Source organism: Podarcis muralis, chromosome 8 (assembly GCF_964188315.1).
Source record: "Podarcis muralis chromosome 8, rPodMur119.hap1.1, whole genome shotgun sequence".
NCBI lineage: Eukaryota > Metazoa > Chordata > Lepidosauria > Squamata > Lacertidae > Podarcis > Podarcis muralis.
Genome location: NC_135662.1, coordinates 44,955,337 through 44,983,266, shown reverse-complemented (window position 1 = coordinate 44,983,266; position 27,930 = coordinate 44,955,337). Strand labels below are relative to the sequence as shown.

The 27,930-nt window shown below is 40.6% G+C and overlaps 1 protein-coding gene across 6 annotated transcripts in view; it reads right to left on the bottom strand.

Annotated features, from left to right (window-relative positions):
• Window positions 1-27,930, bottom strand: part of OSBPL1A (oxysterol binding protein like 1A) — a 158,787-nt gene that overhangs the window by 10,981 nt on the left and 119,876 nt on the right. For all 6 annotated transcript variants that reach the window (XM_028737144.2, XM_028737139.2, XM_028737142.2 and 3 more), the window contains 10 exons: window positions 21,289-21,451; window positions 17,436-17,592; window positions 8,165-8,240; window positions 7,165-7,299; window positions 6,674-6,771; window positions 6,304-6,486; window positions 5,215-5,322; window positions 4,671-4,760; window positions 3,751-3,877; window positions 176-292 (listed from right to left, as the gene is read on the bottom strand). In XM_028737144.2, the coding sequence (XP_028592977.1) occupies window positions 176-292; window positions 3,751-3,877; window positions 4,671-4,760; window positions 5,215-5,322; window positions 6,304-6,486; window positions 6,674-6,771; window positions 7,165-7,299; window positions 8,165-8,240; window positions 17,436-17,592; window positions 21,289-21,451 (1,254 nt within the window). The remainder of the gene's footprint in view (window positions 1-175; window positions 293-3,750; window positions 3,878-4,670; window positions 4,761-5,214; window positions 5,323-6,303; window positions 6,487-6,673; window positions 6,772-7,164; window positions 7,300-8,164; window positions 8,241-17,435; window positions 17,593-21,288; window positions 21,452-27,930) is intronic.

Sequence of the window (27,930 nt, the reverse complement as noted above, 5' to 3'; positions counted from 1 at the left end):
CTGGTGGAAAGTTATCCATATTCTCTCCTTTCTTCACCTACACACCCTTTAACCCAGGCAACATGAGATAGATCTCTCTCACACATATACAAAGAAATGCAAATCCATGCAGCACATGTGCATGAGACAGAGCAACACACTGACAAAATGCAGAGTCTTGGTCAAGGTTCCTCACCTGTGTTGAGTTAGAAGGCCTTGGGGCTATCCTCCATAACAACACACTTCCAGGTATAACACACACACTTTCACAATCTGGCAAGGGCATCTCATCTGGTTCATCAGAACTGCCCATCTATAAGAAGAAAGTAAAATGAAAAACAAGAACCTGCAAACTAGCTCTAGTAGTTAAAAGAGGCAGCAGAAGTAGGCACAGATGGAATATATATATATAATATTTTATATATACCCCCCCAACCTTTCAAAAAACAAATCAAGGTATTTACTGATACATGGTCAAAATGGAGACCATTCTGGACAACATGGGAGTTAACATTTAATAATTCCCAAATACTCTGCACAAGGAGAGGGAGGGAGGGAGGGATCATTCTCAGACATGTCACTTGTTTGGACCACCCTGGAACATCCATAGGCAATAAGGAATTCCATGTCAGCAGGTGAGTAAGATGGCAGGTGAGGGATGGAGCAATCTGTCCCCTACTCTGCTTGCCCACTTTCTTTCTGTGCTGGATGGAGAAGGCATGCACTGCCCTCTGCAGCCAGCACAAAACCATGTTGGCTGGTGAAGGAGGAATGGCTTTGTTTCTTACTGATCTGCCTAATAAGCAGCTTAGCAGAATCACATTTCCTCTCCACAGGCTAGTAAGATACCTGGCCTTATATAGAAGCCTGCATTAGAAAACGTATGCTTCGATGAAAAGGTGTTCTAGAAACACATGCTAGATTCGGAATAACCTAGTTTTTATTTTAGGATCTTGAGAAATGCAGCAAAACCAGCCTGCATACAGAATGCTACACTAAGATGAATGTTGTCAAAAGGTTCATGTGGATACTTTTCACCCCCATTAAGGCACAAGTGAGCCATCTGTGGGCCACATCCTACGTGCAACACCACAAGCTTGAGAGGAGAGAGAAAACATGTATCCTATCTACTTATTGCTTTGGTCAGTCCATTGCCCCATTATGCAGCCCCTCACTACCCCCCAAGGTAATGTGGTCCTTCATCCCAAAACTGATGCCTAGTCCTCCGTTAAATAGTGATGATTTCCCAAAATGCTCCCCAGGTAGTCTTGCCATCCGGGCATCAACAAGACCTGCTTAAATAAGTTAATGTTTCATGTGCTTTCCAACTACACCTAGTCCCAGCAGTGTGATAACTAACCAATCATGTAAATGACGGGGGCAAATATTAATTGTATAGGTACTATGGATATACGACTGAATTATCTCTTGACCTGCCCTGCTTGCGAACGTTTTGCTGAGGGTTGGCAACAGAAAGCTGGACAAGGAGGTAACCTCTGGCCCTCCAGAAGTTGCTGGATTACAATTCCCGTCATCTCTGACCACTGGTCATTCTGGCTCTGACTGATGGGAATCGAATCCAACAACATATGGAGGGCAGCAGGCTCTCCCCCACCCTACCCCCAAGACAAACCTTTGATCTGATCAAGTCAATTCCTTGGTGTGTGTGTTTTATTTTAAAAAATTCCAGTTCGTATGCAATTGGGGGCAAGGGAAATAAATGTGCAGACTGCCTGGGGGAAACTGTCTACATCTTTTATGTTTGAGTGTATGCAAATTTACAAAACCATAGATTGTTAAAAGGAAGAAATTGCCAGGAGCAAAGCTCTGTTTTGTTGTTTTCTTTTTCTCCCCTTCAACCATGCATGTCTCTTCCCTTTCCTGTTTCTTAATTGGCTTTTAAAACCTTCTTTACTGTTCTATGTCCTGTGCGCCAGCTTTATTGGATCTTAGTGTGAGATAAAGATTGTGGCCCAAGCTATTCAATTCTCCTTTTGAGCATGTGAAGCCAGAACTTTCTAGAAGGGACTTGGAAGTATCTCAGCTTCAAATCCTTGCCATTAATAAATCTGCTATTATCCAATTCCATCTTCCTTGTAAATTCCACGTATCTACAAGCGAAAGCAAGGCTCCATATATTTAAGCATTTTGTATTTTGCACCATAGCAGCAGCCATCTTCTGCATAACCAGAGTTTGCTAGTAACACAAGAGGCATGTACGAATGGTATGTTTTTCTTGTTTGCTCTTCCTGTCCCCCTGGGCCCTTCACAGGGCTGCCTCTCAAAGACTGCAGTAGATCTCTAGAGCCTTTCCATACTCCTGATAATAAGTGAAGTAAGCTGCGTTACAGGTAGCAATTCATGTGAATCACTACTGGAGCATACTGAAATTATAAACATTAAGTGTGTACCAGAATTGGTATCTCACACACACGCAAACTAAGGGAAAGATCCAACCAAAATTAAACATGTGCTAAAATGTCTCCCAACTTTAGTTGCAACAATCCCCTATGTTTTGGTGAGTAAAAATTAGTTTATTTTCACCTTGAATAATTTGAAGGTCTTTAAAAAGGTATGAGCTCCTTCCATGGGGCTGATCAACCCAAGAGCAGGCGCCACAATTTGCAATTGTGTGTACAAAGCCACACACACACCCCTTAGAAAAAGAGAGAGAATCCCACAAACTTTTCATGGCAGCCTACCTTCCCCGCAATTTCATGTTGTCTGCAAAAATCAATCCAAGAAGAGGAGACAACATCACCAATGTGATGAAGTTTAAAGAGCTTTTGTCTATTGAAAGCATTTTTTATATACCTCTATAATTACAGGACTACAAGATGCTGCCATCTCCATAAAAACAAGAAAAAGGCTTGCTTCGGACCATTAACCAAAGTTTAATCTACCATAGGTTATGATGCCAGGAACATATGTCAGGCCTGAGAACTCCTCCCCTAAAGGAGTTTACAGTAAAGATTCTGACTTGTTAATAATAATAATAATAATAATAATAATAATAATAATAATAATAATAATAATAATTTTATTTATGCCCTGCCCATCTGGGTGGTTTTCCTCAGCCATTCTGGACGACTCCCAACAGAGGACTAAAAACAGAATAAAACTTCAAACATTAAAAACTTCCCTAAACAGGGCTGCCTTCAGATGTCTTCTAAAAGTCAGAGTGTTGTTTATGTCGTTGACATTGATGGGAGGGTGTTCCACAGGATGGGCACCACTACCAAGAAGGCCCTCTGCCTGGTTCCCCTGTAACCTCACCTCGCAGTGAGGGAACCCGAGTTCTTTGTTGCATATGAAGCAGGGAACTCTAGCTTAATATTGGTAAACTAGAACAGTACATTGGGATGTAACCTAGCTTATTTTCCTGGCTTGTTAACTACTGGTAAGCCAGAGTTCCTTCTGCTTTGACATAACAGGAACCCTTAGCTTAATACAAGCCAATGTGTGCCAAAGCTGGTGCAAATGAGTGAGAGAAGAGTGCTTTGGGCCCAGTGTGCTTTCCTCATTTTATAAACCATGGTTTATGGAGCTCTGCAAGATTGTCCAAACTGGGTCACATTGTGAACTAGGCATGCAAAGTCCAAAGGAGAAGAAAAAAACAAACACATTTTCAGGATTTTTAAAGCACTGAGGAAAACAGGATGGCTGCATAAATCCTTTCAAATCATGAAGGTATTTAGCTGAGGACATTTTTTACTGCTGTTAGTTTTAAACACACATCACTGTTACCAAGTTACATTTTAATATCAATACCTGCTTGTTGTTTTTCTTCTCTTCTGTGTTCTTCTTGTCATTCTTTTTGTAAGCTTCAAATGTTGCAAGATCAACGCTATACAAACACTCAGTCCATTTTCCATAGAGTGCACAAAGTTTCTTTTTGCTGTCAAAGAGCCCCCCACAAAACAAACAAATTAAGGAACAGCAGAAGTACTGACTTATTATAATATTCAGGTTCACACTCTTAACCACTGGTCTTCAATTGGTTGCTTGGGACTCAATACTGGGTCACGGCATGACCTGAGATGGATTGCAACAGCATCTCTTACCACCATAGAAACGGATGGTAGAAAATTAAGAAATGGGTTCTCAGTGCATGTTTGAGTTTAAAGGTGGGTCCTTGATCTGAAAAGGCTGAATGAAGACTACGGCTCTAAACAGAAGTTAAGACAGAAAATGCTCAACTCACAGAAGCTAATGAACATCTAAGTCAGGTGTAGGGGACATTTTTCAGAGCCAAAGGAAGCATTATTCTCTCACAAAATTGCATGCCACTGGTGAGCAGGGACAGAGACAAAAGAAGGAAACACAAAGAATGTGACTCTTGGCCTTTGTACAGTGAGCTGCATTCTAACTATGCAGAAGTCAGAGGTTCATACACGAGTCTCTCTCCATCCAGGCAGGCAAGGGGCTTTATCACAGTTAAGACCACATTCTAGCCAGCCCAAAGCACTCAAGGAAATGGGAGCAGGGCCAGTGAGGGGGTGTGACCTGAACAAACGCCTGAGGACAAGAGAGGTAGCCTAGAGGGCCAAATCTGCCCCCTGGGGCCTGAGGCTTCTCATCCCTAGTTATGCAACATAATTTAGGCTAATAGCATTTAAGCATTTTTGTAAAAAATAAAAATAAATCATCTGCCATCTGCTTTAGAAATATAAGCAGAGAGGCTTGCTTACCTTTTATCCTGAATGTAACCTTCCACTTTGTGCAACTCCTTCCCAAACAGGCCACAGGGCTTGAAGTTTAACATGCATTTTTCACCAGTTCTGTGGGGGCAGAAAATTAAATTTAACTCTCATAATTTACACTTTCACATCAAATACTGGCTAAGCCATTTAAAGTACTTCAAGCATGCAAGCTCTGGCTCCTGTAGCGTTCAGCATAATATATGTACTATATCTGCCTTGGGTTTATGAGCTTTACTACTAAGGAGATATTTTGAAAGCGTTAAAGGAAAAAAGAAGCCCTGATCTAATATAAATTAAATACACTGGATCTTTGACCACTGAAAGAGTAACATAATATTCCCTGACACTCTCTCTCTCCAGGAACATTTTGGATCTGAGTGATGCAGAGCAGTGCTATTCATGTTGCCTGACAACACCGATTATGCTTTTAATGTTTTCTTATGCATTGGAATTAAGAGTGCATTTTATATCTGTTACAGTATGAGCATGCCACACTTTCAAGCTAAGTAGCAAGTTAAGACTTCCAGCTTACTTGTGATTGGTTATTTCCATATTCCCATACTGCTCAATCCAAAGTTTGCCCACAATAATGTTATGCACACAGCATGTAGGATTTGTCCATGTGTATGCTTCATTATGTCTGAAAGGGAGCAAAGAGAATAAGCTCTTAGATTCACAAAACAAAAGTCATCAGAACATGCCTTTAGGTCAAAATCTTTCACAGTGCAAGGAAGCGTAAGCTGATGATTACTTTTCGCTCTCACAATTTTGTAGGCTTTAGCAAATCTTGGCCAGTCAGTCCTACCTTAACTCTCTCCCCAACTCCTGGCCAGATGAATCTAGGTTTCAGGCCTGAACCATGAAAGTCTCCTATCCTAAATTTACTTGGGAATCTCTCAAACACATTTAAGACAATCCCAGACTAGCCAACTCTTCTGCACAGGTTTCAAAGACAGGGACTTCAGCAGCTGACCTTGCCTAAGCTCAGTCAAATACCATACTTACAGATGTAGCTCAGTCCACCTGAACTATGACAAGGAAAGATCTCTGCCCATGTCAGATGGGCACACCCATCCTCTGGTTCTCAAAGCTCTGACAGCCAGACCTGTGCAGTTTGCCTTCCTTCCTTTTACTTATATACCATGCCTGCTTGGTTCCATCTACAAATGGGGAGGGAGTGTTCAGGTTTAAGGATAGAACAGTGGCTCCCCAAACCTTTTTTTTTCCACAGACCACTTGAAAATTGGTGAGCACCTTGGCTGAGCACTTAATGATTTTTCCATCTGTCTTAGCAATTGTAATGCTTTATTAAAGATGCTGTATAATTTTCTAATTGTATTTGCATTTTTTTTAATTTCCTGTATATTGCGTTTGACTATAATCTATAGCATTTAAATTGTAATACAATCAAATACAAGAAATACAAAAAGCAATTAAAATACAGTTAAAAATCAGCATTTAACATGATGGGTATGCTGTCTCCCAAGTACACCAACACAACACAGACCACCTGAATGACCACAGTGTGGGAACCCCCAGTATACATTATACAACACTGCCGTTTAAATGCCACTTGCTTTTTGCCTAAGGCAGCCAAAAGGTATCAAACAGATCAACTTACTCAAGAAGTTTCAAAGTTATTATCCCTTTGGGTTCTGCTTCAACACTCTTTCCCCAGAACTTTAGTTTAGGATAAATAGAACCATGAAACACAAAGTCATTGCTCAGTCCTTCGGCATAAAAAGCACTGATTGGTGGGTGATGACTAACTTGCTCCGAGATGAGTCTGAATCCAAGGTCCTCTCTAAACATGGAAAGAAAGTGACAGTTGAGTGATATTTGCAGTTTCTCTACAAAAGGGGATAAAATGAGGCATTGCCACATCAGCTTTGTACATTAAAAAAGAATCAATGAACAAAATCTTAAATATCTGACATTAACTTTCAATTCTCAATGAGCCAGCCAGTTAAATTGCACTGTGAGTTTGTTACCTGACCAGTTCGTACGTCTCTCCAAGTAATGGGTTGAATGGCTTTCCTGTACGTTCCCACTGAGAGGCAACAGCTGAGACAGCAAAGGCAGCTACACACTGTTGAAAAAGCAATTTGCACTCATATTTATGTTTGTTTAAAGCAGAAAATCTTACCAATTATTTTGTGTGGGGTTTTTAAAAGCACTAACTCTCATAAAGAGGTAAGCATTCAAGTAGTTAAGTAGCATGAAAACATGTAACGAAGAAAAAGTCAATTACAACCACTACTTTAAAAATAGAAAAACCAAAGAGTTAAGCAGTACTGCTTAATGCCAACCTAACAGCTCTGATATTCAATAGCTGGAGGCAAAATTACTTTTATTTCATGCACAACAATGTGCACAACAGTGTTTCAGATGTTGTAATAATAAGCAGCTCTCTTTATCTACCTGCGTGAAACAGTATGCAACATTCAGAGAACACCAGATGCATTTATTTTGAGTAGAGTACCTGCATTCTTTCAACCGGGTCCAAAAGCGAACTGGCCTTATGAATTAAGTATGTATGCTCCATATATTCTGTCAGTCGCTGTAGGAAACTCAGCGGCTCGTTAAAAATTACTGGCATAGTGATCTTCGACAGCTCCTAGCAGAGTGTTAAAAGCATTTATTAAAAATGTTTACATATACTACTGCGCATTGCCAACATTACGGCTGGTACATATTGGGGAAGGTAGAGGGTGATATGAAAGGAACGTGGGGGGCGGGAACCCTGCCTCCCTTTTAAACAAGAGCCCGTACAGCATGCAATGGGTAGAGTACTGAAGTTGTACCAGGGAAACCTGGTTTCAAATTTCCACTAAGCCATGAAACTCACAAAACAATTCCAAGTCCCTCACACACTCTAATCTACATCACAGGGTGGTTGCGATGATAAAATGGGCAAGGAAAAGGACCACCCTAAGCTTGAGAATATTACTAAAACACAAATCATGAAAAGAGTTGAAAGAAGGCTGATTTACAGTGAGCTGAAATAACACTTAGAAGGCATTAATGCAAAAGGGCCAGTGTTAATTAAGCTGTCATTATTTTATTGTTAATTATTAATTACAATATTAATTATTAATTGCAGCATTAATTTATGAAGTGCCTAACAGGCACTGTATAAGAAATAAAAAAACCTAACAAGCTTTACCTGCAGGCTACAAACCAGAATTGATTCCCCCAACTTAGCTTCTTCCAGATGTTTTGGACAAGAACTCGCATCATCCCTGACCATTCCTCATGCTGGCTGCAGCTGATAAAAAGCTTGCCACACTTTTCTGACATTTGATTTTATATAAGACACACACCCATTTCCTTCCGAAATGCATGCATACATCAGTCAGTCCTTAATTCTTTTATTCAAAAGCCGGTTTGGGGGGGGGGGGGGAGGTATCAATAATCTATTACAATACATTTACTATAAAGACTAAGATTAAGCTTTTTATTCGAAGCTATGTTTCACCTACCATTCCAATGCACTTTCTTAAGATGCTCCAAATACTGAAATCATTTCTGGAAAACATTGGAGAAGGCAAGCTTGTCCTAGAGGGGTGGGGTGGGGAGGGGGGGGCAAGAGACCAAGTTCATTAGACCTGAATAATATACTTCTAGTTTAAGTATTTGCAGAATGAAGAGTGTACGCAATACTGACAGAACAGAAACCTGTACTACAACAGCCAACTGGTCTCCCAACCCTCAATTTTTCTATTCAAATAGGGCTCATGATACATCGCTGATCACAAACCAGTTATGTACCTCAATATAAACCACCCAAATGTGCTGCATAGTAGCAATAAAGATAATGCAACTTCGGTTGGGTAACCAATTCAGACTGTTTTGTCACACAGGTAGTTGAGAAGATCTGTCCTCAATATAAAAGTATGAATAATTATACTAAATTTGGGTATATGTAAGGCATTGCCACACATTTAATTAAGAACTACAGTACTTAAGGTTAAACAGCCCAGTATTCTGTATGAGTAACCACAGCTCAATTTGTAAATGCATTTTTTTAAAAAACAGGACTGTTTTAAGAACAGAAAAGATGTGCAGCTGTGTAAACATATTTCTGAAGCACGAGAGGTGGGTGGGTGACATCCCACTTAATTCTGGACACTTGGTAAAGGCATTAAGTGTGTTAAGGAGCCTACCTTTGGGTGGGGGAAGCCTGTTCCATTTCTTTACTATGCAACTGCTTCCCCTAGTCTCATACAATTCAGTTGAGTGATGAAGTTGACTAGATTAGACTAGAAGCTGTCTGTGATCCAGACAAATTCACACCTAAGGAAGACTGTTCTGAATGGTGGGATATTATCTGGATGGCTCTCTCTTACTCTGTCCCTGCCCCAAATATATATTAAGCTGTCTTTTTTTTTTTAAGCTCAAAAACCAGTTCTAACAATGTCAAGAAAGAATGACTTTTCATGGTTGTCATCCAACGTGTTCCCGCAACAATCACGCTAGAATGTAGATGGGTATTGCAGCAGGTGCTAGTCATGCCTCTGTAAGAATACCGTGAGGATTATTGCTTGAAGCAAAAAAGCCTACAAAGCCAGTTTGACAAGAGCCCATAATGGAACAGGAAAAATGAACATGCATTATCACTGGAAGTAACTGTTCTACAATGCCACTGTCCAACTCCCTGAAAGACTATCCTTGTACAAAGCCTGTACTACAGCACCTTTCGGCACCAGATGTGTCTTCATTTTGCCAACAACAGAAAATACAAATGTTTTTACACTTGTATTTTTTATTTTTTTAAATCCCACCACCCACCACAACCACCAGCTTAATTGCAAGTGGTTAGCTTTTAATCTTACATCTTAATCAAACTCACTAGAAGGGCTATTAACCTATCTCACAGGGTTGTGAGATTAAAGTAAGCAAAAATACCTGTTAACCTGCCAAAAGCCCTTATGGCAGGAAAACCTAACTTGTATTTATCCAGTTCTAATGGTGCAAAATACATTACTAATTTCTACATCAGGCCAACATAAAGTCAGTGAATTCTCCCAATCCCACCCCCCAAAATAAAGCACCGTTAGCATACAAGTCAGCATGAAAAAATGAATTTTTTTAAAGGGAACAATTTTAAGCTAGGTGGCCTTTAATATACTTGTGCACCAAAGAGCATAATTTTCCAAGCATAATTTGCTCTTTTTTCAGTCACCAGGCCTGCGGAATCCAAGTCTAAATACGTTCCTTCTTCCAGTATTAAATAAGTGTGCTCTTTGTTTTTTTAAAGTAACACAAAACACAACCCTACATGTGCACTTGCTTCGTGTTATGATTTTCCTCAAAAGAACACCAAAATGAATAATCTGTTTATCTCTAAAAACACTTGACATTTTGTAACCGGGTGTTTTACCCTTATAGTAAGAAAGACAATTGGAGAAAATTGTTCTTCACTTTCCTGAGAACAGTCATCCTGGGAGTACTGTGTTCAATCCTCATGCTATATGGAGACTGTTCAAACTAAAACTCTGCCTGCCATGAACAAAATCCTGTCCAAGTCTCTGAAAATAGTCCCAATTTCAGTGTTGCTTCAACCTCCCTGAGCCCAACAGGAAGTCAGATGGCAGACTCCTGTCATTGTAAAGTTGTTTTCTTGGATTTACTACCTATTTTGAATGTACTTCTCTATTCAACAAACTGTTTCCAAGGATCCACTAAACAGATCCGGCCTGGTGCACTGGACCCCCAGAGTCTTCCCTCTTTTATTTTCCCTCCTTAGAGGAGACATGTTTTTGTGGCATCTTGGGCCACACTTGGTAGGGAGAAGCCAAAAGCTGGGAAATCCTCAAGGTTGCTTTGAACCTCCCCTTCAGATATTTTTCTGACTCCTATGGCACTTGTCAGCAGCAAGTGAGCTTCCCTGCTCCGCTAAGCTGGTCAGTCACTCAGCTCAAAGCCTTAAGATTTTACTCTTGTGAGAATTCACTCCAACACGTAGTGATAGCCACTGACTTTGGTCATTAAACATGGGGAATACATGGCTATTAGCCACCAGTTGCTAGGAATCACAGGTGACGTGCACGCACTGTTGCACTTGGGCCCTGCTTGTGGACTTCCCATAGGCATTTGGTTGGAGACTGTGAGAACAGGATGCTGGATTAGATGGGTATCTGTGTCCTGATCCAGTGGGTTTTATTTTGTTAAGTCTTTAGCTTCCTTTCACAATGCATTCTTTCCCCCCTCTCCCCTCTAATTATGGTATTGCGAGCTTAGCCCTATTGCTGAAAATGCTGCCCAGTCAAGAAAGAGGTCAGCAACGTCTCACACTGACAGTATTATCCTGTATCATGAATGAGCAACAGTCTGTCCCTGTCTCTATGTTCTCAAACTACACAGCTCAGTTCCTGCCTGTGTACACCACTAAGGATATGCATGTTCAAATATTAGTGTTTCATTATTTTGTAGCACAAGAGAAGGCAAGCCCACAGAAAGAGAAAGCAAATGCAGTGGAAAGTTGTCAGAGAAGTCGGTTTTCTGTAACTTTCCATTAAGATTAATGCTAAATTGCACAAAATTGAAGGGGAAAGGAAACAACTGCACCCCAATAGTGAAGGTGGCTATTAAGCAAAACTTTGCGGGCGAGGAACACAATTGCATAGAAATAGAATAAAATGCTCTCAGCCACCATTCAAAATTTAATATTAACATTATTTGGAAATACAATTCAATGCTTCCCATGTTACATGCTGCATTAGCCACATCTACACTACATATTTCAAAACCGGTTTACCCATCAGGGCTTTCCCCCAAAGAACTCTGTGAAGATACCCAAAGCAGTCCATGTCCCTTTATACAGCAATAGTTCAGGGCTCATTGGGTGGAAGCCATGACGGTTAAAACAAGTTGACATTTAGAGTATAGACATAAATATCACTTGTGAAACAGTAATGTGCTTAAGTTATATTTAGGGGACTTCTCTATCTGCCCACCCCCACCCCCACTAATAATTTTTACACCCCCACCCCCACCCCGGCTAAGCTAAGAGTACTATATCTGGGAAGGAAGTAGTGGTCCCTTCACAGGAGAGGCCTGCATCCAGATAACATTTTGACTCCACTTGATGGGAGACAGGAAGGCCCCGTTATTAAGGCAAGTGCCCAGTCCAGGATATCTGAAAAAGAATTCACAAGTGAGACAGAAGTCTTCAATTTCAGAAAAGAAAACACTTGCATGACTCTAAAGCTCCTTAACAATATGCCTCCCTATACATCTTTGCAACTATCATCAGCAACCAGCATTTATTACTTACTCCAGTGAAAAAGATCAGTTAAAAAAAAAATTGTCAGAATTGATTTCATCCAAATTAGTGCAAAAGGGCAGAAAAATATTTTCTAGTTTTAGAACTGCTTTCTTCAGTTACTCGTCAGGATAGAGGGCAAGGTTTATATTGTTTATTTTACACTAATCTTTATCCTGCCCTTCAGCCAAAAAATGCCCCAGACCAGTTTACAGAGCAATACAAAACAATAGAGTCACCGCCCTCAGGGTTATAATTTAAAAAGACAACACAATGGAGAAATGATTCAGGAGGAATGAAGAAGTAAGACGATTCGGTTCAAGTTCTTAGTGTCAAGTTCTCTTAACAAACAGCTGGGGTAGAAAAATTCTAAGAGAGGCAGTCACTGGCCTCTCAGTTGCAGTGATGAAGCGAGAGGCCCTTCCCTGCTACCGCTTGATGTAATGGCTGCCCCCAGGTTGCAATGGTGAGAAAGATGAACATGGTTTCTCAGCTTAATAGATTTTTAATTCTATGAAATATTTTGCTTTATTTCACAGGACTACATTTTGCATTCCTTAGGCTATATGCCCTAAACGGCATGGTATTTGTTAACTCACTAAAGCAGCTAACTATGGGCCTCCCAATTTCAATAGAGTTTCAGTGAATAAAGAGGGAAGTGTTATACTAAGGAAGTGTGTGTTCTGTCTCAATAAACACATTCCTTGCACAGGTTATTTGCAGAAGACAAGCTGACACTAGTGTTTAACTTCAGCAATGCTTTTTTGTTTTTTTATTTTAAAAACATTGTACCACTTTTACTGCTGCAATTCTGAAGGGGCACATGTGTATGTTCTAGCAGTTGTTTAACTGAATTTTATAGTGAATGCTTAGTTTATTTTACAACAGTAAAAAGACCTGCATTTTCATGGCAATAAAAATAAAGGCATAACCTTCAAAAACCAGCCAGGTGAATGTTCCAATAAGTCAAAAAAACAACAACAAAGGCATAGTAGATAAGTTGACGAAGCCCATGGAACTTGACCAAAATGGATCTGGAGCACATCCTGGCATAGTGATCTAAAAAAGACTGATCTAAGAGTCCCCAGGTAATGGGATTGCCTCAGTCAGGAACCCAAGAGATGGCTTTAGCCAAGCCACACTCTCAGCCTCCACTTGCCATATGGGTACAATAGTTACCTACCTTACAGTATTGTTTTAGCGATGACAGCAGGGTATGCTATGTGAAAGCACTTTTCGCTAGCATCATTATCTCATTATTACGGAACTCATGTAGGACCTACAACAAAGTGTTGTTGTGTGGAATGCTCCTGTTCAGGGTTCCAGCCAGACATGCCCAGGATTTCCCAGGATACGCCAATTTCAACACCATCCTGGTTTTCCATTTCCCTTCCTTCAACTGTCAGCCAGAGTTCTGTGGTCACTGATATTCCCAGTTTTCACTGGGCAGTTCTTGGCATTTGCCCCTCTTAGGGCTCCCCCCCTCAAACCATTCTGCAAACATTGGGGTTTCTTTTCCCTGCCTCCCATCTGCTCCCAGGCATGTTGAAACTTCCCTCTTGCACGCTGATGGTGCTATTTTGGCTAGATAAGGATCAGTACTCCGATAATTGAGTTCACTATTAATGTATAGAATGTACAGAAGAGAACATGCCCAAGAGTCAGGAACTTTAAATGAAAATTCCAGTCTGATCTACTAGTCTCATAAAAGCCATATTTACAGTTTACATCCAGTTTCACTATGCTATACCAATGGCTTGCATGCCTTAAATAACATGCTTAGTACAAGCTGCATATGGTTTGTATCAAATGGCAAATATTCTTTTCTGCTTCAGATCATGTACTCTTTCAACATTAGTTATGTATTGTCAACAATGAAAAATTCCAAGAGTTTGAGCATGCCAATTATCTCAAGCAACCGATAGCAAATGCCTAAGTTTAGCACCAGGGACACAGAAAAACAAGCAACAAGACACATTCTTTGCACATGAAGCTGGCTTTAGCTCTCATTTCACCTATTCTAGTTACTTCTCATATTCAAGGCTAAATTTTACAGGACAATATTCTTTAATGTTTAAATTTGAATGATTCTGTGGTGCGGCTATATGGAGCTAGTTAAGCATCTACAAGGAACACCCCATTACATATCATGGTCGTCCCCAAACACATCTTCATAGACTGAACCTGTGGCCAGACTTCCCTCAAACTGTTTGGACTATTTTACCCCTCCCCCCGCACCCCAGACCATCCAAGATAATCTTTTGGACTAGATGGAAGGCATGGTATAACAATTATTTTATCTTCAGCCATGTTTGGAGCACTGTATAAAGACCAACCTTACCACCTTCCTCCCCGTTCTTCCCACTTCACAATCCCTTACCCCCCATCCAACCAAGAGTCAATAAACCAGCTTCGTGTCATTCAAGAAACTAACAGCATTTGAAGTGCTACAAATGGACTGAACTTCAGCATCCATTTAAGTCCCAAGACGAGGGGCAAGCAGCATCTCAATTCTGAAACTCTGAAGTTACTTGAGTGTATAGTTTGTGTAGCCGGACATAGCCCTAAAAGCACAAAAATTAAGGCAGATGGGAGAGAGAGCGGTATATGGCCTTTATTTTGGCAGAGGCCAACACGTCACCTCCTGGTAGTACCAGCAAAGCACAGAATCTTTAACCAGAAGGGGCCCTCCTTCCTGTTGCAATCACAAAAAAACAAGTACAGTACAAGACCTCATAGGGAGTGAGAGCTGCAGCCAATTAGTAGCACTTCCTTCAGCATGCCACCTATTGCACATAGACACAAACAGCTGAGGAAATCAGTTAACATGCTTTTTTCTTTTCTTTTCTTTTTGGTAGAACAGGAGTTGTTTCTACATTAACATACAGGTGGTTCCATTCCTGACCTGTGTGTGCAAGTGGAGTTTGCATAAGCCCACCCTGCCCCCGTTCCACCCCACTTTGGGACCACTTCCCAGTGTGTGTGTGCATGTCAATCCGATGAACATAAAATGGTCACTGCCTGTACTTGGGCTAATGAACGTTATTTACATGTCTGGCTCACTGATAAGCCCCCAGTTAGCCTTTGTATATTTGGGGCTTTTAAAATATTGTTACAAGGTATCATTGTGGAAGTTTAAATATTTTTGCTATTTGAAATCAGCACCCTAGAGTCATTAGCAACTTTTCTTACCCCTTCTCAATGCTGACACCAACGCTGAACCGGGATTATGCCAGTGTCAATGTGATTATGACAGAGTACCACGGCCAGAATTGCCCCTTCGATCTATTACACTTCAAAATGAACTTCCACTGAGGAAAACTGAGCAGCCAGTTTCTTGTTCCGTTTTAAAAATTAAATGGCACAGTAACAAGTGACAAACACACAGACAAAAAGACACTACTAGGCCTGTGCATGTGTTCAGTTATTTCCCCCCATCCTTGTTTCAGAACTGCACATAATGTAAGCCTAAGCATGAGAACCCAGAAGTGAAAGTGTCAGATGAAATGACAACTCGTTCCCAAGACTAACTGGTTTGCTACGTTCCTAGCAGAAAAGTCACATGCCACATGCAAAACATGTCCAATTCCAAACTTTGGCAGAATGTCTTTTCTGTGTGTAATACAAACATCACTGCGGTTCTAGAATCATGACAGATATTTATTTACAATTTTTACCATAAAAGTATGTTCACCTTAGTGTTGTATCAAAGCTACATTTAAAATTACACATGCATTTCCTCCCCTTTGTATATATATATATATTTACTTATAAATGCAAACATAAAACACTCAGACAAACCATGGTAAAACATTGCCCACATAAATGTATGTTACAACAGTAGTCACGGTATGACAAGAGAAGAAAACAGTACAAGAATCCCAAGACAACTGAACAGCTTCATCCCCTGAGGAAGTTTGCTCCAAGGCAAAATTTAGATTGGTTTTCCCACAGAGCTCTGAGAATCTGCATCAATATACAGTATTTGCAGACACCAATTCCCTAAATAGCGCCAGATGACAGGTCAGATATTGCAATATAGTTCAGAAAGAGATGTGAGCTGGAAAGTTAAAAAAGAATACGCCCTAGCTGCATTTTTAAAACACTACCAAAAAGTCCATTAAAAAAACAGCAAGAGACATAATTATTGCTGAATAAGGGTATGGGGGCAAAATTATAGAGATGTAAAAAAAAAAAAAAAAATAGTGGCCAAAAAGCCTAATGAGAGACATCTGTAGTGGAAAGAAGAGAAATGCCAGGGGACTGAGGAACAAATAAGAGCTTGGCGGCTCTTGTCACCTCTTGTTTACCATTTTGGCAATAGAGTTTTACAACAAGCATTGTGGAAAGCCGCCAAATTGCAGATTGTTTCCTAGAGTTAGAGCTGCTTTGAGCTTATCTTTGCTGCCTAGCAAAAAATCATTTGATAAAGGACCCTAATCCTCCCTTTCTCCACGGAATGAACACTGTGCAAACTGCATTAACAGAACTATCTTATCTAACGTGAGAAGGGGCATGGGAGATGAAGTGGGGAGTGCTGGTTATCATTTATTAAACAGAGTCAATCTGGGGGGGGTGTGGAATTTTGACTGCTTATTCGTTTAAATTTCATTGTGCCTAGAAATTCTGAAATATTTCTAGTCCTTCAACAATTGTGGGTGAAGACATGACAGGTTTCATTTTGCACACAAGCCATGGTGCCATTTTGCGGTGATCAGAATGCATTAAATTGAGCCAAGAGGCAAGCATGGAAATGTTGATACTTATGAGAGTGAAACGTATTTAAACAGAACTCTCTCTCTTGAATTTGTCTTCAGCAAATAAAATAAGGTCACCATCTTTATGCCAAGCAACTAGTGATAGTGAAACAGTGGAAGTAAAAAATAAATGTGCACATATTAAATTCTCTCTGCATTGAAACCTGAGAAATAAGGTGCAGTATTTGTTACATGTCACAGGGGATCTATTGTCCTCCTTTTACATGTAAAAAAGTTAAGAACAGATGAAGCAGAAGATGTGTGACATTTGTCTTCAATATGACCTCTTGCTTTTGATGTTTTTTGTTTGCAAAAACATATTGAAATATCTGGCCAATACTAGCATTGAATGAATGATAATGCAAAGGCGATCAAGTAACTGGAAACTTTTTTTAAAAGGCAGTAAAAGACCCACATTAAAAAAACATGAAGAAACAAGAGACCAGTATTGATGTCAGTGAGACAAATTTAAATGAGCCAGAAACATGCATTGTTAAGAATTCATGTATTTCATTTGCAACATGGTGTAGTCACATCAATGTACCTCACTTTAAAAAAAAATGTTAACAACAAAAAAGATGATCTCATATTAATGAACTTCTGTTCCACCACTGTTCAAGGGGAAAGGCAGAAGTATCCCCAAGTATCTTTTATAGATACCACATTTGGGTTTTGTTTTTTTTCTAGCACAGCAGTAAAGGTTGCAGCCTCTCTAGACAAAAATCCTACCTGTGTTTTTTGATGCCATTTGACAGAGTCTCTCCAGTTTTACAGGTCTTTTCTCCAGACATGTCAGACGTTATAGTGTCACTAGAATCCACGCTGTCTTCTAATGAGTAAGTTGTCACAGTTTCAAATCCACTCAATGATTTTTCAGATTCTGAATCTGTAAGACAGATGAACGCCAAATGAGACACACTTCAGGCTAGCCTTTCGCAGGCTAATGGACACCTCCTTTGCACAGCGTAATGAAACTTAAGTAGCCTATGGTGTACTGATGACAGCATTTGTCCAGTGAAAACTTAGTACAAGTAGAGACTGAGTCTCTGAAAGAACATGGGTGAGCAAATTGTTCAGCGCCAAGGAATATACAAAGATGGGAATGTGAGCAGGGACAGACAAGTACAGGGTACCAGCAAAACATCTTACCAACTCCTAAACGTAGGCCAGCTACAGGTGCGATATTAGCCTATCCTTTAACCATACTTATTGGAGTCAGGGTTAAGATACGAGTTCCTACACAACTCTTTGTTTCATAGTTTTAATATGAGAATCCAGCCTTTTCCTCTAGGTGTGTCATTTAATTCCTGTGCTATTAGTTAAATTTAACACCAGGTATTCGCCTGAGTTAATTTTTAAAAAAAAATGTACATCAAGATTTTTCAAACTAATATGCCCCAACAATAAAGAATAAAAACATAGTGAAACACAGCTGGACACATTAAAGCAAATATACTCACCAGCAAGTCCAACCCAATGAGGAAAGGAAAACATTTTTTCTTACCAACTATGGTAAACATGGTAAATGAGCACAACGTGCATTCGCATTGGTTACACACATAACAATCCTTTGAAATACACTCAACAAGGACCAGCATTTCTCTGAATCATACCCATCTGGCAGATGCCCAGGATTTCTGTTATCAGCTGCATCTACACATTACTACAAGTTCCATGACCTTCCTTCACCCAAATGGGTAGCAAAGCCAACTAGGGCCAGTGGAACTCTATTTTTAAATGTGGAGTACAAAATCTCACCAAGTGTGTGTGTGTATGTGTACACGCACACACACATGCACACACACACACATTCAGATTTGCATTTGCTGTTTTAAACACACTTATTTGTATTTTTACCAGCCATAGGGAGAAGGAGGTGCTATCTAAAGAGTTTAGAACCCACCATCAACAATCCTAGGCTTCATAGAACATATTTTCCCCAGAGACTGAGAAAGTGTCTTTTCTTCCAGTGTCTGGCAAAACCCAGTTTAGTCACTTACTTTCTATCCCAGCTACAAACACAGAAAAGGAACTGAGGACAGCACACAGACCTTTTGCATAAATGTTTACAGTTTGTGCTATAAACAAATCTGATCAAAGCAAACACTATATTTGCATAGATGGCAATGCAAAATTTCAAGAGCTGGAATATATTGGCTGTTTTTTATGTATGGATATTAACAGTCCAAGACACTTGGAGACATGGAAGTCAGGATGGAAGCAGATTCTTCAGATCATGAAAGTGGCTCATAACCTTCCCTTTGCAGTCAGTTATTCCTAGTGTTAGATACCAAAATGTACAGGAGAGTTCTCTTACTACATTTTAATACTTATGTGGTGCAGATATTAGCTAGCTAGGTGTCCACTAGGTAAGTCCTATTATACCAAACATGCAGACTTTTTTTTTTTTTAGGCAACTAGCTGCTGAGCAAGCTGTTCTGTAAGGCACAAGTGAAGCTTTACAGGTTAATTATGGTGCACAGGAAACCATTCAGGTAATACGAGAGACCTTAGGGTTGCATAATTCCTGATCTCCTCACAGACATCCCAAGTTGACAGGGAGCTTTACTTTTCAAAAGAGTTTGCTACCGTGGATATAAGATTGTAAACAGACTCTTCCTATCCACTTACAGAAGGACAGCATAACAAGGCAAACTTATTAATTTAGGTAAGTCCGTAAAACAAGGGATTTGTATGGTTCCAGGTGACCTGCCAATTGTAAAGTCTTACATCAATTAATTAAAACTGCAGCTTACAAGGCCCATAATACACAGTTTCAAGTGAAAACAAATAGCCTACATTTCTCCCCTCTCTTAGAGCCAAGCTTATTTAAAAAAAAAAATGGCTTTATCTGCCCAAGATGATTGTTTTCTTGTGAATTTTCAATCCCTTTCATACAAAGGAACTGTCCTTATTCCCACCCAGTTATTTTCTTTGGTTCAAGCAACTGTAATATCCCTCAATAATAGCATTTCAGTAATCGACAACTTGGTGCAGTATTCAAATTTGATCATGTTATCAAACTTCACAAATGAGAAATTACATTCCCTTGAAACAGCAGCACTAAGATGGAGTCCACCCCCCCCCCCCGAAAGGGAGGCACAAAGCATATCAGACATGTAGTTTTACCTGAGGAGCTTTAGATGTTCTGTTCGGATACAAGTGCACAAATTCTGGCTTAGACTTTTATATTAACATCTGTATGTATCCTAACAACCCAGCCAGATGGGCAAGGTATAAATAACAATACATAATAACCTATATCCCAGACAACCCTGTTCTTCCACCAGAATGGTTTCCTTAAGTTCCAATAGATTTTACCTTCTGGCACAGTCACTAAATTTGTCTGTGTTATCTTTCTACATATCAGAAGACACTTATGGTATGCATGCATGCACACATTAGGAGCAGCTGTGTTGTCTTTCAGGTTCCGTGAAAGGCCTTTGATAAATAATTTTCACAAGACAATTTAATGCTGAGAAACAATCATCAACAAGAGAAATGGCTACTAGGCAGACCATAGCCTTCTGCTTAACGACATTTTCTCACTGCCTGTAGAGAAGTAACACACAGAAGGTTCTTAAGCAAGCTAGCCAAACCACGCATTCTCTCCAGCATTTCTTGACCTTGGTGAGGGGCTTTGCTGGTGGCAAAACCTCTCTCAAATCCTTTGGTAGCTTAATAAAGTTTACAAAAGGGAAACTGCATTCAGTTTCATTTATGCCTTCCACTCAATTGATCAGCATGCAGATTCCAACCCACATTGCACCCCTCATTCTCAGAGAACAGGCTTTTTCCTTCAGTCATTATCCAAAAATAGGAATCAAACAAAGAGGTCTGGTTCTTATTTTCTGCAGAGGACACATTATACATGGCCAAGACAACTACTTGTCCATTCTAAGATGACCCTGAAATCCTAGCCAGCTGAATGGTTTCAGTAGCAGAAACCTATTTGAACACCTAGTTTATTACAGCGCGTTTCTCCTCACAACAGTGCAATTCAATTTGATCTAATGCATTTTGGTCAGGCAAGCTAGAAATTGTGTGTATTATGTTTTAATCTGTTTTTAGACACTGAACATGGGTTTTTAAAGTGTTACTTCTCCTGAGCCTGCACCAACCACATTTTTGTTTTTGAATCATGATCTAAATTCCTTTTTCATTAGCTTGTCCTTGTCTGTAGATGGAGAGGCAAGAGACAGATGGCAAAAAGCAGCCAGGCTAGGAGTGACCGTGGCTCTTATAAAAATTGAGCTCTATCGTATATAAACCAAGATTTACATACCTACTACTTATAGAGTAAACAATTCATTACTCCAAATCCAGTTACAGCTGTTCGCACCCAAATCTTGCTACTTTTGCCCCTTTCAACATATTCTTCCTAGCCAGAGTCAAAATTTATACTGCAAACTACTTGTGACAGGATAGTCCTTTTCTTCTGTTCATTACTCTGAGAAGTCAAGGTGTGTGTGTATATATGCATATGTTTTTACATAAACACACAAATACGCGCACACCCTTGACCCTGGTCTTTTAAAGAAAAAAAACCCTAACATTTTAGTTTTCTATGTCACACACTTACCTGAAACAGCATCATAGAACTGTTCCTCACTAAAGATGCTCAGAGGTGGTGACCCTTTGACCAGTGACTGCTCTAATTCATGGTGTTCAGTAGCTAGTGTTTCTAGAGCTTCAGATAAGATCTTGTTTTTCTCTTGCTCATGCTCCAGTTTCAGATTCCTCACCTATAAGTAGAAACATGTATGAATAAAATCTCATCTCTCCCAAGAACGTGAAACTCAAGGCTATATCAAGAATAGGCTCCAGTTTGCTAACTAAACCATGTCAACAAGCTCAGAGAAGTGGATTAAGATGACCAGGGAACTTCTGCACTCGCCATGAAGTTTTGTCTCACCATTTTAATGCGTCACAGAATAGGAAAGCTTACAAAAAGAATTTGTCTAAGCAAAAATTGGCAACTAAAACTGAAGGCGCTATGAAAGGCAAAGTAAGTTTCCTACTAATCAGTTAATGCAACTTTTGTATAATTCATGGAACTGCTAGTATTAGCTTGGGGGGTAACACAACAGGCTCTTTTAAGTCTATGATTCTATGAAGTTCAGTTAGTCCTGAATGCAGCTCCTTAGCTATTGGCAACTCTAAGTATATTATGTCATTTTTACTGAGCTCCACTGACAGGCAGTTTGTTTCCCAGTTTTATTTAACATATTGGTACAGTTGACTTTTAAACTCAAAAATTATTGGCCTAGGATCCCTCAGAAAGCCTTCCAGTATTATCAGTCTTCTAATACATTGTGGTCTATAGTGTGGCTCTGTTTCAAATTCCTTTACAATGATTTATTTACAATGCTGAATTTCTACACTGCCTTTCATCAGGATTCCAGGGAGGTTTGCATTATTCACATCAAACAAAAATAAATTTTACAACAGTGACAAAACCAATTACCATAAAAGCACTGTTTTTCTGCAGCAGCACAGTATGTCAACAATAGCTGGTGTCACCCACCAACCTACCGTAATTTACCCCAAGGCCTAGGTGAAAAGATGGGTGTTAAAGACAACAGTGAAACTCCACCAACAAAGGCACTCTATGCACCTCCAAGAGGAGGGAGGGAGTTCTATAAACAGAGTGCCACTACAGAGAAGGCCCTGCAGATTCAAATTAGAACGTTCATAAATCAGGCCATTCTTTGCAGCAGTGTTTTCCTTGAGTGTTCTACAAGACAGGCTCACCGTATGAAGTCTATTGTGGAATTAAAGGAAAATTGACGGTAGGTACATTTATTTATTTATTTATTTATTTAATGTGTATACCACCCTTCATCTGAAGATCACAGGGCAGTTCACAACATAAAAATACAAAATGAAAACACAAAATACATAGTAAAACCGAAGCAAAATAAACCAATAACACCCTCTTCCACAGACACATTTAAAAGGTCACAGAATGTTAATCAGCAAAACGCCTGGTTAAAGAGAAAGGCTTTCATCTGGCGCCTAAAATATGTAATGAAAGCACCAGGCAAGCATCATTGAGACCATTCCACAAAAGAGGTGTCACCTCAGAAAAGGCCCGTTTCCATGTTGCCACCCTCCATATCCCTCTTTCTGTCCCTAATATATTGTAAGAACAGCTGTATGAGCAGAATGGCAGGATTGTGCCCATCATACAGGCCAAGTCTGATTTATTTGAAGGCCTATATTTCTGTATACGGTACTTCACGTTTCATATCTACAGCAGCGAACTAGAGATATATGTGCAATACTGATGAAACTTAGTATGAGAAGTTAAAGAAGCTACAGCTTTGAACATGAGGCTGAAACTGGGGAGGCAATGCGCAATTTAATATTGTCCTCCACCCAAATAAACTTCCATGACTGAAAGACTGCTCATGGTCATTACAGAGTCATTTAAGTGAATTAATCCTTAAAATTATAGTTTTCTATTTAACATTGTGTCTTTAAGGGCAGCTAATAGGATTATTGTTTATGCTGAAGTAACTTGAACCACCAGTACCAATATGTCTCACAAAATTGGTACTGGTGCACATAAAATATGGGTTGTACCAAATGACAGCTCCCAGTACCACCTCCTATGGCTGTTCCAAAGAGGTTCCCTAATTCTCTGGAACATATTTTGGAGGGGTGTAGAAGGAAAGTGACGTCATCACAGAGAGAAAGGGGGAAAGTACATCTCCCCCTCTGTCTGTGTTAATGGAAGCCTTCTCTGGAGCGAAGGGCCTTCTGTAAGGAGAGGAATACTACCCTGTAATTGTATGGTTTTTTGCCAACTTTAAACAGAGGGCCTTGATCTATCACCACGTTGTTTCAAGTATCGACATAACCGATTAATTGATTAACTTGGCACTGAAAAAAGTGGCGCTTTAGATCCCCAAATATCACTTATTTTCCCACATGGTCATATGCTTGGGTCCACAACTCACTGTGCAGAGAAAGTATGTTTTTTCCTGTTTGTAGTGCACACTTTGGTCAAAAATGGTAAGGGAAAAGAACTGACCCAGGGAATGTGTGTATATATCCATATATCTATAGATAGATAGATAGATAGATAGATAGATAGATAGATAGATATTCAGAACAAGATTTAATTAAGAATTACCATGTACCCTGGAAGAGTTACAAAATCTTGGTTAAAATTTCTATGTCAAATAGTAACAAACTGGAGCAAATTCCACCGCCTTACTTTATAATTTGCATTCTGCACTTTATCTTATCGCCATCTGGACTGAAGGAGGCAGGAACAGCAACATTCTGGATCTCATGAATTTGGATGTAACGATTGTGAGTATGCTCTTGGCAGCAGGTCTTTTTAAAGATCCAGTTAAAAGATCTCAAGTAACAGGATTAGAAAACACATTACCGGTAGCTTGAAAGACTGGAGAGCTGCTGCCGGCCAGAGCACACAATCACCTGGGCTCCAGGCTATTCACTGAATGATCCACTCAACAGCTGAAAACTACATATTCACTTGCAAAGCTGGGGACATTGAGCTGCATGGCCAGGGCTGTACTAACAGATGCTTTTTATTTGCAGGAAGCCTTTCAACAGTCTCATTCAGTGAACAGTGTGGGCATGATTGCGATAGGATCCATATGCACAAATGCACCATCTTGTCTAACAAGAACCAATCATACACAGTATGCAACTTGTGCATCAAAACCATGAAAAGGGCTGCAAACACAATGCACAAAAAGGGTTTCAAAAACCCAGCACATGGGTGGGAACTGAAATATTCCTCGCCCTGGGTGCCATTTGGAGTAGGGCCAGCCCTGTAACACATAAGCAAGGCTTATGCACTTCCACATCTTTCCAGGGAGTGTGCCAAGTGTCATGAAGAGACATCTGCACAACACACAATACTCATACTATTTGGAGCTGGAAATAAATCCCCTAAGGGCCACAATAAATTGGGAAAGATCAACATTCTAGGGATTAATCCATCACCCTGTTTTCCTTCGAATTTTTTTTTTAATGGTCTGTAGCAGTTCAGATGAGGTAAGCTAGATATCTGCAGTTGCACTTGAGATTTCCCTTTATAAGTGCTTGAAGTCTCTTATGGGACCTTCAAGTAGGCAATAAAAAACAGCCTTTCGTTCTAGAAGAATGAGGGATGGGCTAACATAATCGTAGGCGGCATTGTTGTAATGTTTAAAGTTTGGAGCAAGTTCATCTTTGCATAAAACTTTGCTACCCTGTGTTTTCCAGTGTTGCATAAGAAAAAGAAATAAAATATGAAAAAGAGGGGAGAAAACGGAAAGCGAGAATGAGTTGTCTCTGCCCACAAGGACCTTACAATTAAAAATTGTAGTTGGAATGGTAGCAAGGGATGAATGGGAACAAATATAGCTACACCTTCTTAAGCTTGGTTACAGTGGAGGGGAAGGGGTTAATGGGTTTAGTTAAGCTGCCACTCAGATCTAGTAGTACCCAGTGAATGGCATAGTTCCCACAGGATCCACTGCACATCAGCACTACTTTTCACCCCCATTCGCCCATGCTGTGTATGTCATAATTTCCTACGCCGAAACGACACCCATGTAGGAAACTCAGCATGAGTAAAAGTGGGTGTAAGACAGCAGTCCCCTACAACATAAGAAGAGACATAAAGGTCCATTTAATCAAGCGAGCATTTTCCCACAGCCTGATTTTGCAACCTGCCACTAGCCTAAAGGTGACATCCCTCACCTGCTGTTTACCCAACACCGAGAGATACAATAAGGTAGACTGTCTCAGAACCTGGAGGTTCTATTTAACTATCATGAACACAAGCACCACTAGACCAACCTTCAAAAAAATGCTTCAGTAGGTAGCTCCCCTATTCCCCTCACAGAGTTATAATGTGCAAAGTAGGTTATCCATCCTCAGGGAACTCAGAACTGTAGCTCTCTGTAGCTCTAAGGGGTGTCCTAACAGCTCTTTGAACCCTTAACAAACTACACCTCCCAGAATTCTTTGGGGAAAGCCATGACTGCTTAAAGTGGTACAATTCTACAGTACTTTAAATGTACATTGCGGATGGCGCGATAGTTTCCAGAAAACTGTGGATTAAGTAGAAGCACTGCAGCAAATAATAAAGCCAGCCAAGCATCACTCTTTTAAGAAGTAAGGTGCTTCCCACAAAGGAATAAACAGAATTAAGTTATGAAAATTTTAATTTCAATTTTAAATACATATATTTGTAAGAACCCTGAAAACCAATAGGGTTTCACTTCCAAGGGCATAGCAGTTTGTTAGGTTACTACTGAATTTCACTCACGTCTCAGACTTCAAGTAAATTAGTTAGTTTTAGTTTCAGTGTCCTCATTTCATACCTTCAAATTAAGATTAAGATCTGTATGCACTGCATTTTAAAGCCAAAGCATATCCTTTGTTCTACAGAACACACACCTGACAGGAAGCTTACCTGTATCTATTTGCTACTATAGTGATATGGCTGAAAACGCCTCAATGTCAATATTGAACATCTCTTTGGAGTTTGCAAAGACTGAAATACAACAATACCAACTTCTATGAAACTATAAAAGCAATGCTGTCAGTGAAGTAATACCACAAACTATAATTTTACTTGCATCCTCTACTTAAGCTTCAATTTATTTATTTTTAAGGAGCCCCCACTACTAAAAAAATGTCCAGAACTCAGTTCTGAGAACTGAATTACGTTTTAACACATAGGCATTTTTAAAGGCTCATTGACACAGCGAAGAGGAATGCATTCCAATGTCAGAAGGAAGCCATTAAACTTTCAGCATCAGAAAACAAAGCACCAGAAACTACAAACTTTTCAGCTTTATAGCACAAGCCTACCAGGGTCAGGGGATGATGGAATAGATTTTGAGCCTAGTAGAGCAGCAAAGCCTGGCAGCATGTCCTTCCCATAGTGTCAGAATCCCAGATCAGTCCCTCCTGTCCTTGCACCTTCCATCTCTTCCTCAAGAATATTTCCCCACGGATACGTAATGCCAAAGAAAAACACACACACAAGACCTGCATGCCCCGAGAAACCTACCGTTCCAGCTCGTTTGTTGTGCTCCACACCTTGACACACACACACGCGGTGAATCCTAGGAGCTGCTGGCAAAGGTCGTCTCGCGTTGCAAGCTGCCCAGCCGGAGTCCTCTCCTCCCGCCTCTGTCACCAGGGCATTGTTGACCTCGCGCGCAGCCCTGCAAGGTCTCGGCTGCTGCTGCTGCCGCCTCAGTCACCTTCTCGTTTTTCTAGTCCGCTCTCCAAATCGGCGCCGCTATTGCAACTGCACCAACGCCTCTGCAGGGCTTATCGCGAGAGCCAAGTGGGTCCCCCCCACCCCCGGGGGCAGTTTGCAGGCTCGCAGCTCCCGAGCAGGGAAGGCTTTCAAGAGAAGTCCCGGCCCAACAACAACAACAAGCACAACGAAGGAGAGCGGAGATACAAGCAAGCAGGCGCAGCACCAGCTTAATTAGGACGCCGGTGCTTTCCCTGCACCGACTGCTGCAAGAAGCAGCAAAAAAAAGAAAGCCCTTGACTCAGAAGCGCTGCTCGTCGGCTTCTGGAGGGCCAAATTGGGGCGCCCCCACGCGGTCCCCGCGCCTCCTGGAGTTGGCCAAGACAGACGCGGAGTCGGAGAGGGATGGTGGAGGAGAAACGGAAGCCGCTCCTCCGCCCGCCCCGCGCGCACTTCAGGACGGGATGCAAGGGAAAGGGGAGCCAAGCCTTCGCCGGAGCTGCAAACCCGTTAACCCAAGTACTGACTCCAGTTCCTGCTGGGTCCTAAAGAGTGGGAAGGCGAGCATGTGTGCAGCAAGCCACACGGAGGCATCCTGCCTGCTGCGAAAACATTTCTCTCTTCCACGAAGACACGCGTTACAGTTGAAGCCTAAGTGCAACTTTTGTCAAGAAGTGGGCTTGCCAAGGAAATAATACTACTGCGGTTCTAATCCCGTTTACCTGAGATTAAGCCCCACTGAATTCAGGAGGATTTAAAAGTGCAATCCTAACCATGTCTATTCGAAATTTTAAGTCCCTTTGAACGCAGGGGGAAATACTTCTTCCTGCACGCGTAAATATGCACAGGTTTGAGTCTTCTGAAGTTCAGGACAGACAGGACAGACAAGAAAGGGTGTCTTGCCCCACCTTTAACCACAACACGCAATTCAAAAGGCAGCGGGGTGGAGATGGATGTTTAGTTACTTTATTTGTTATACCA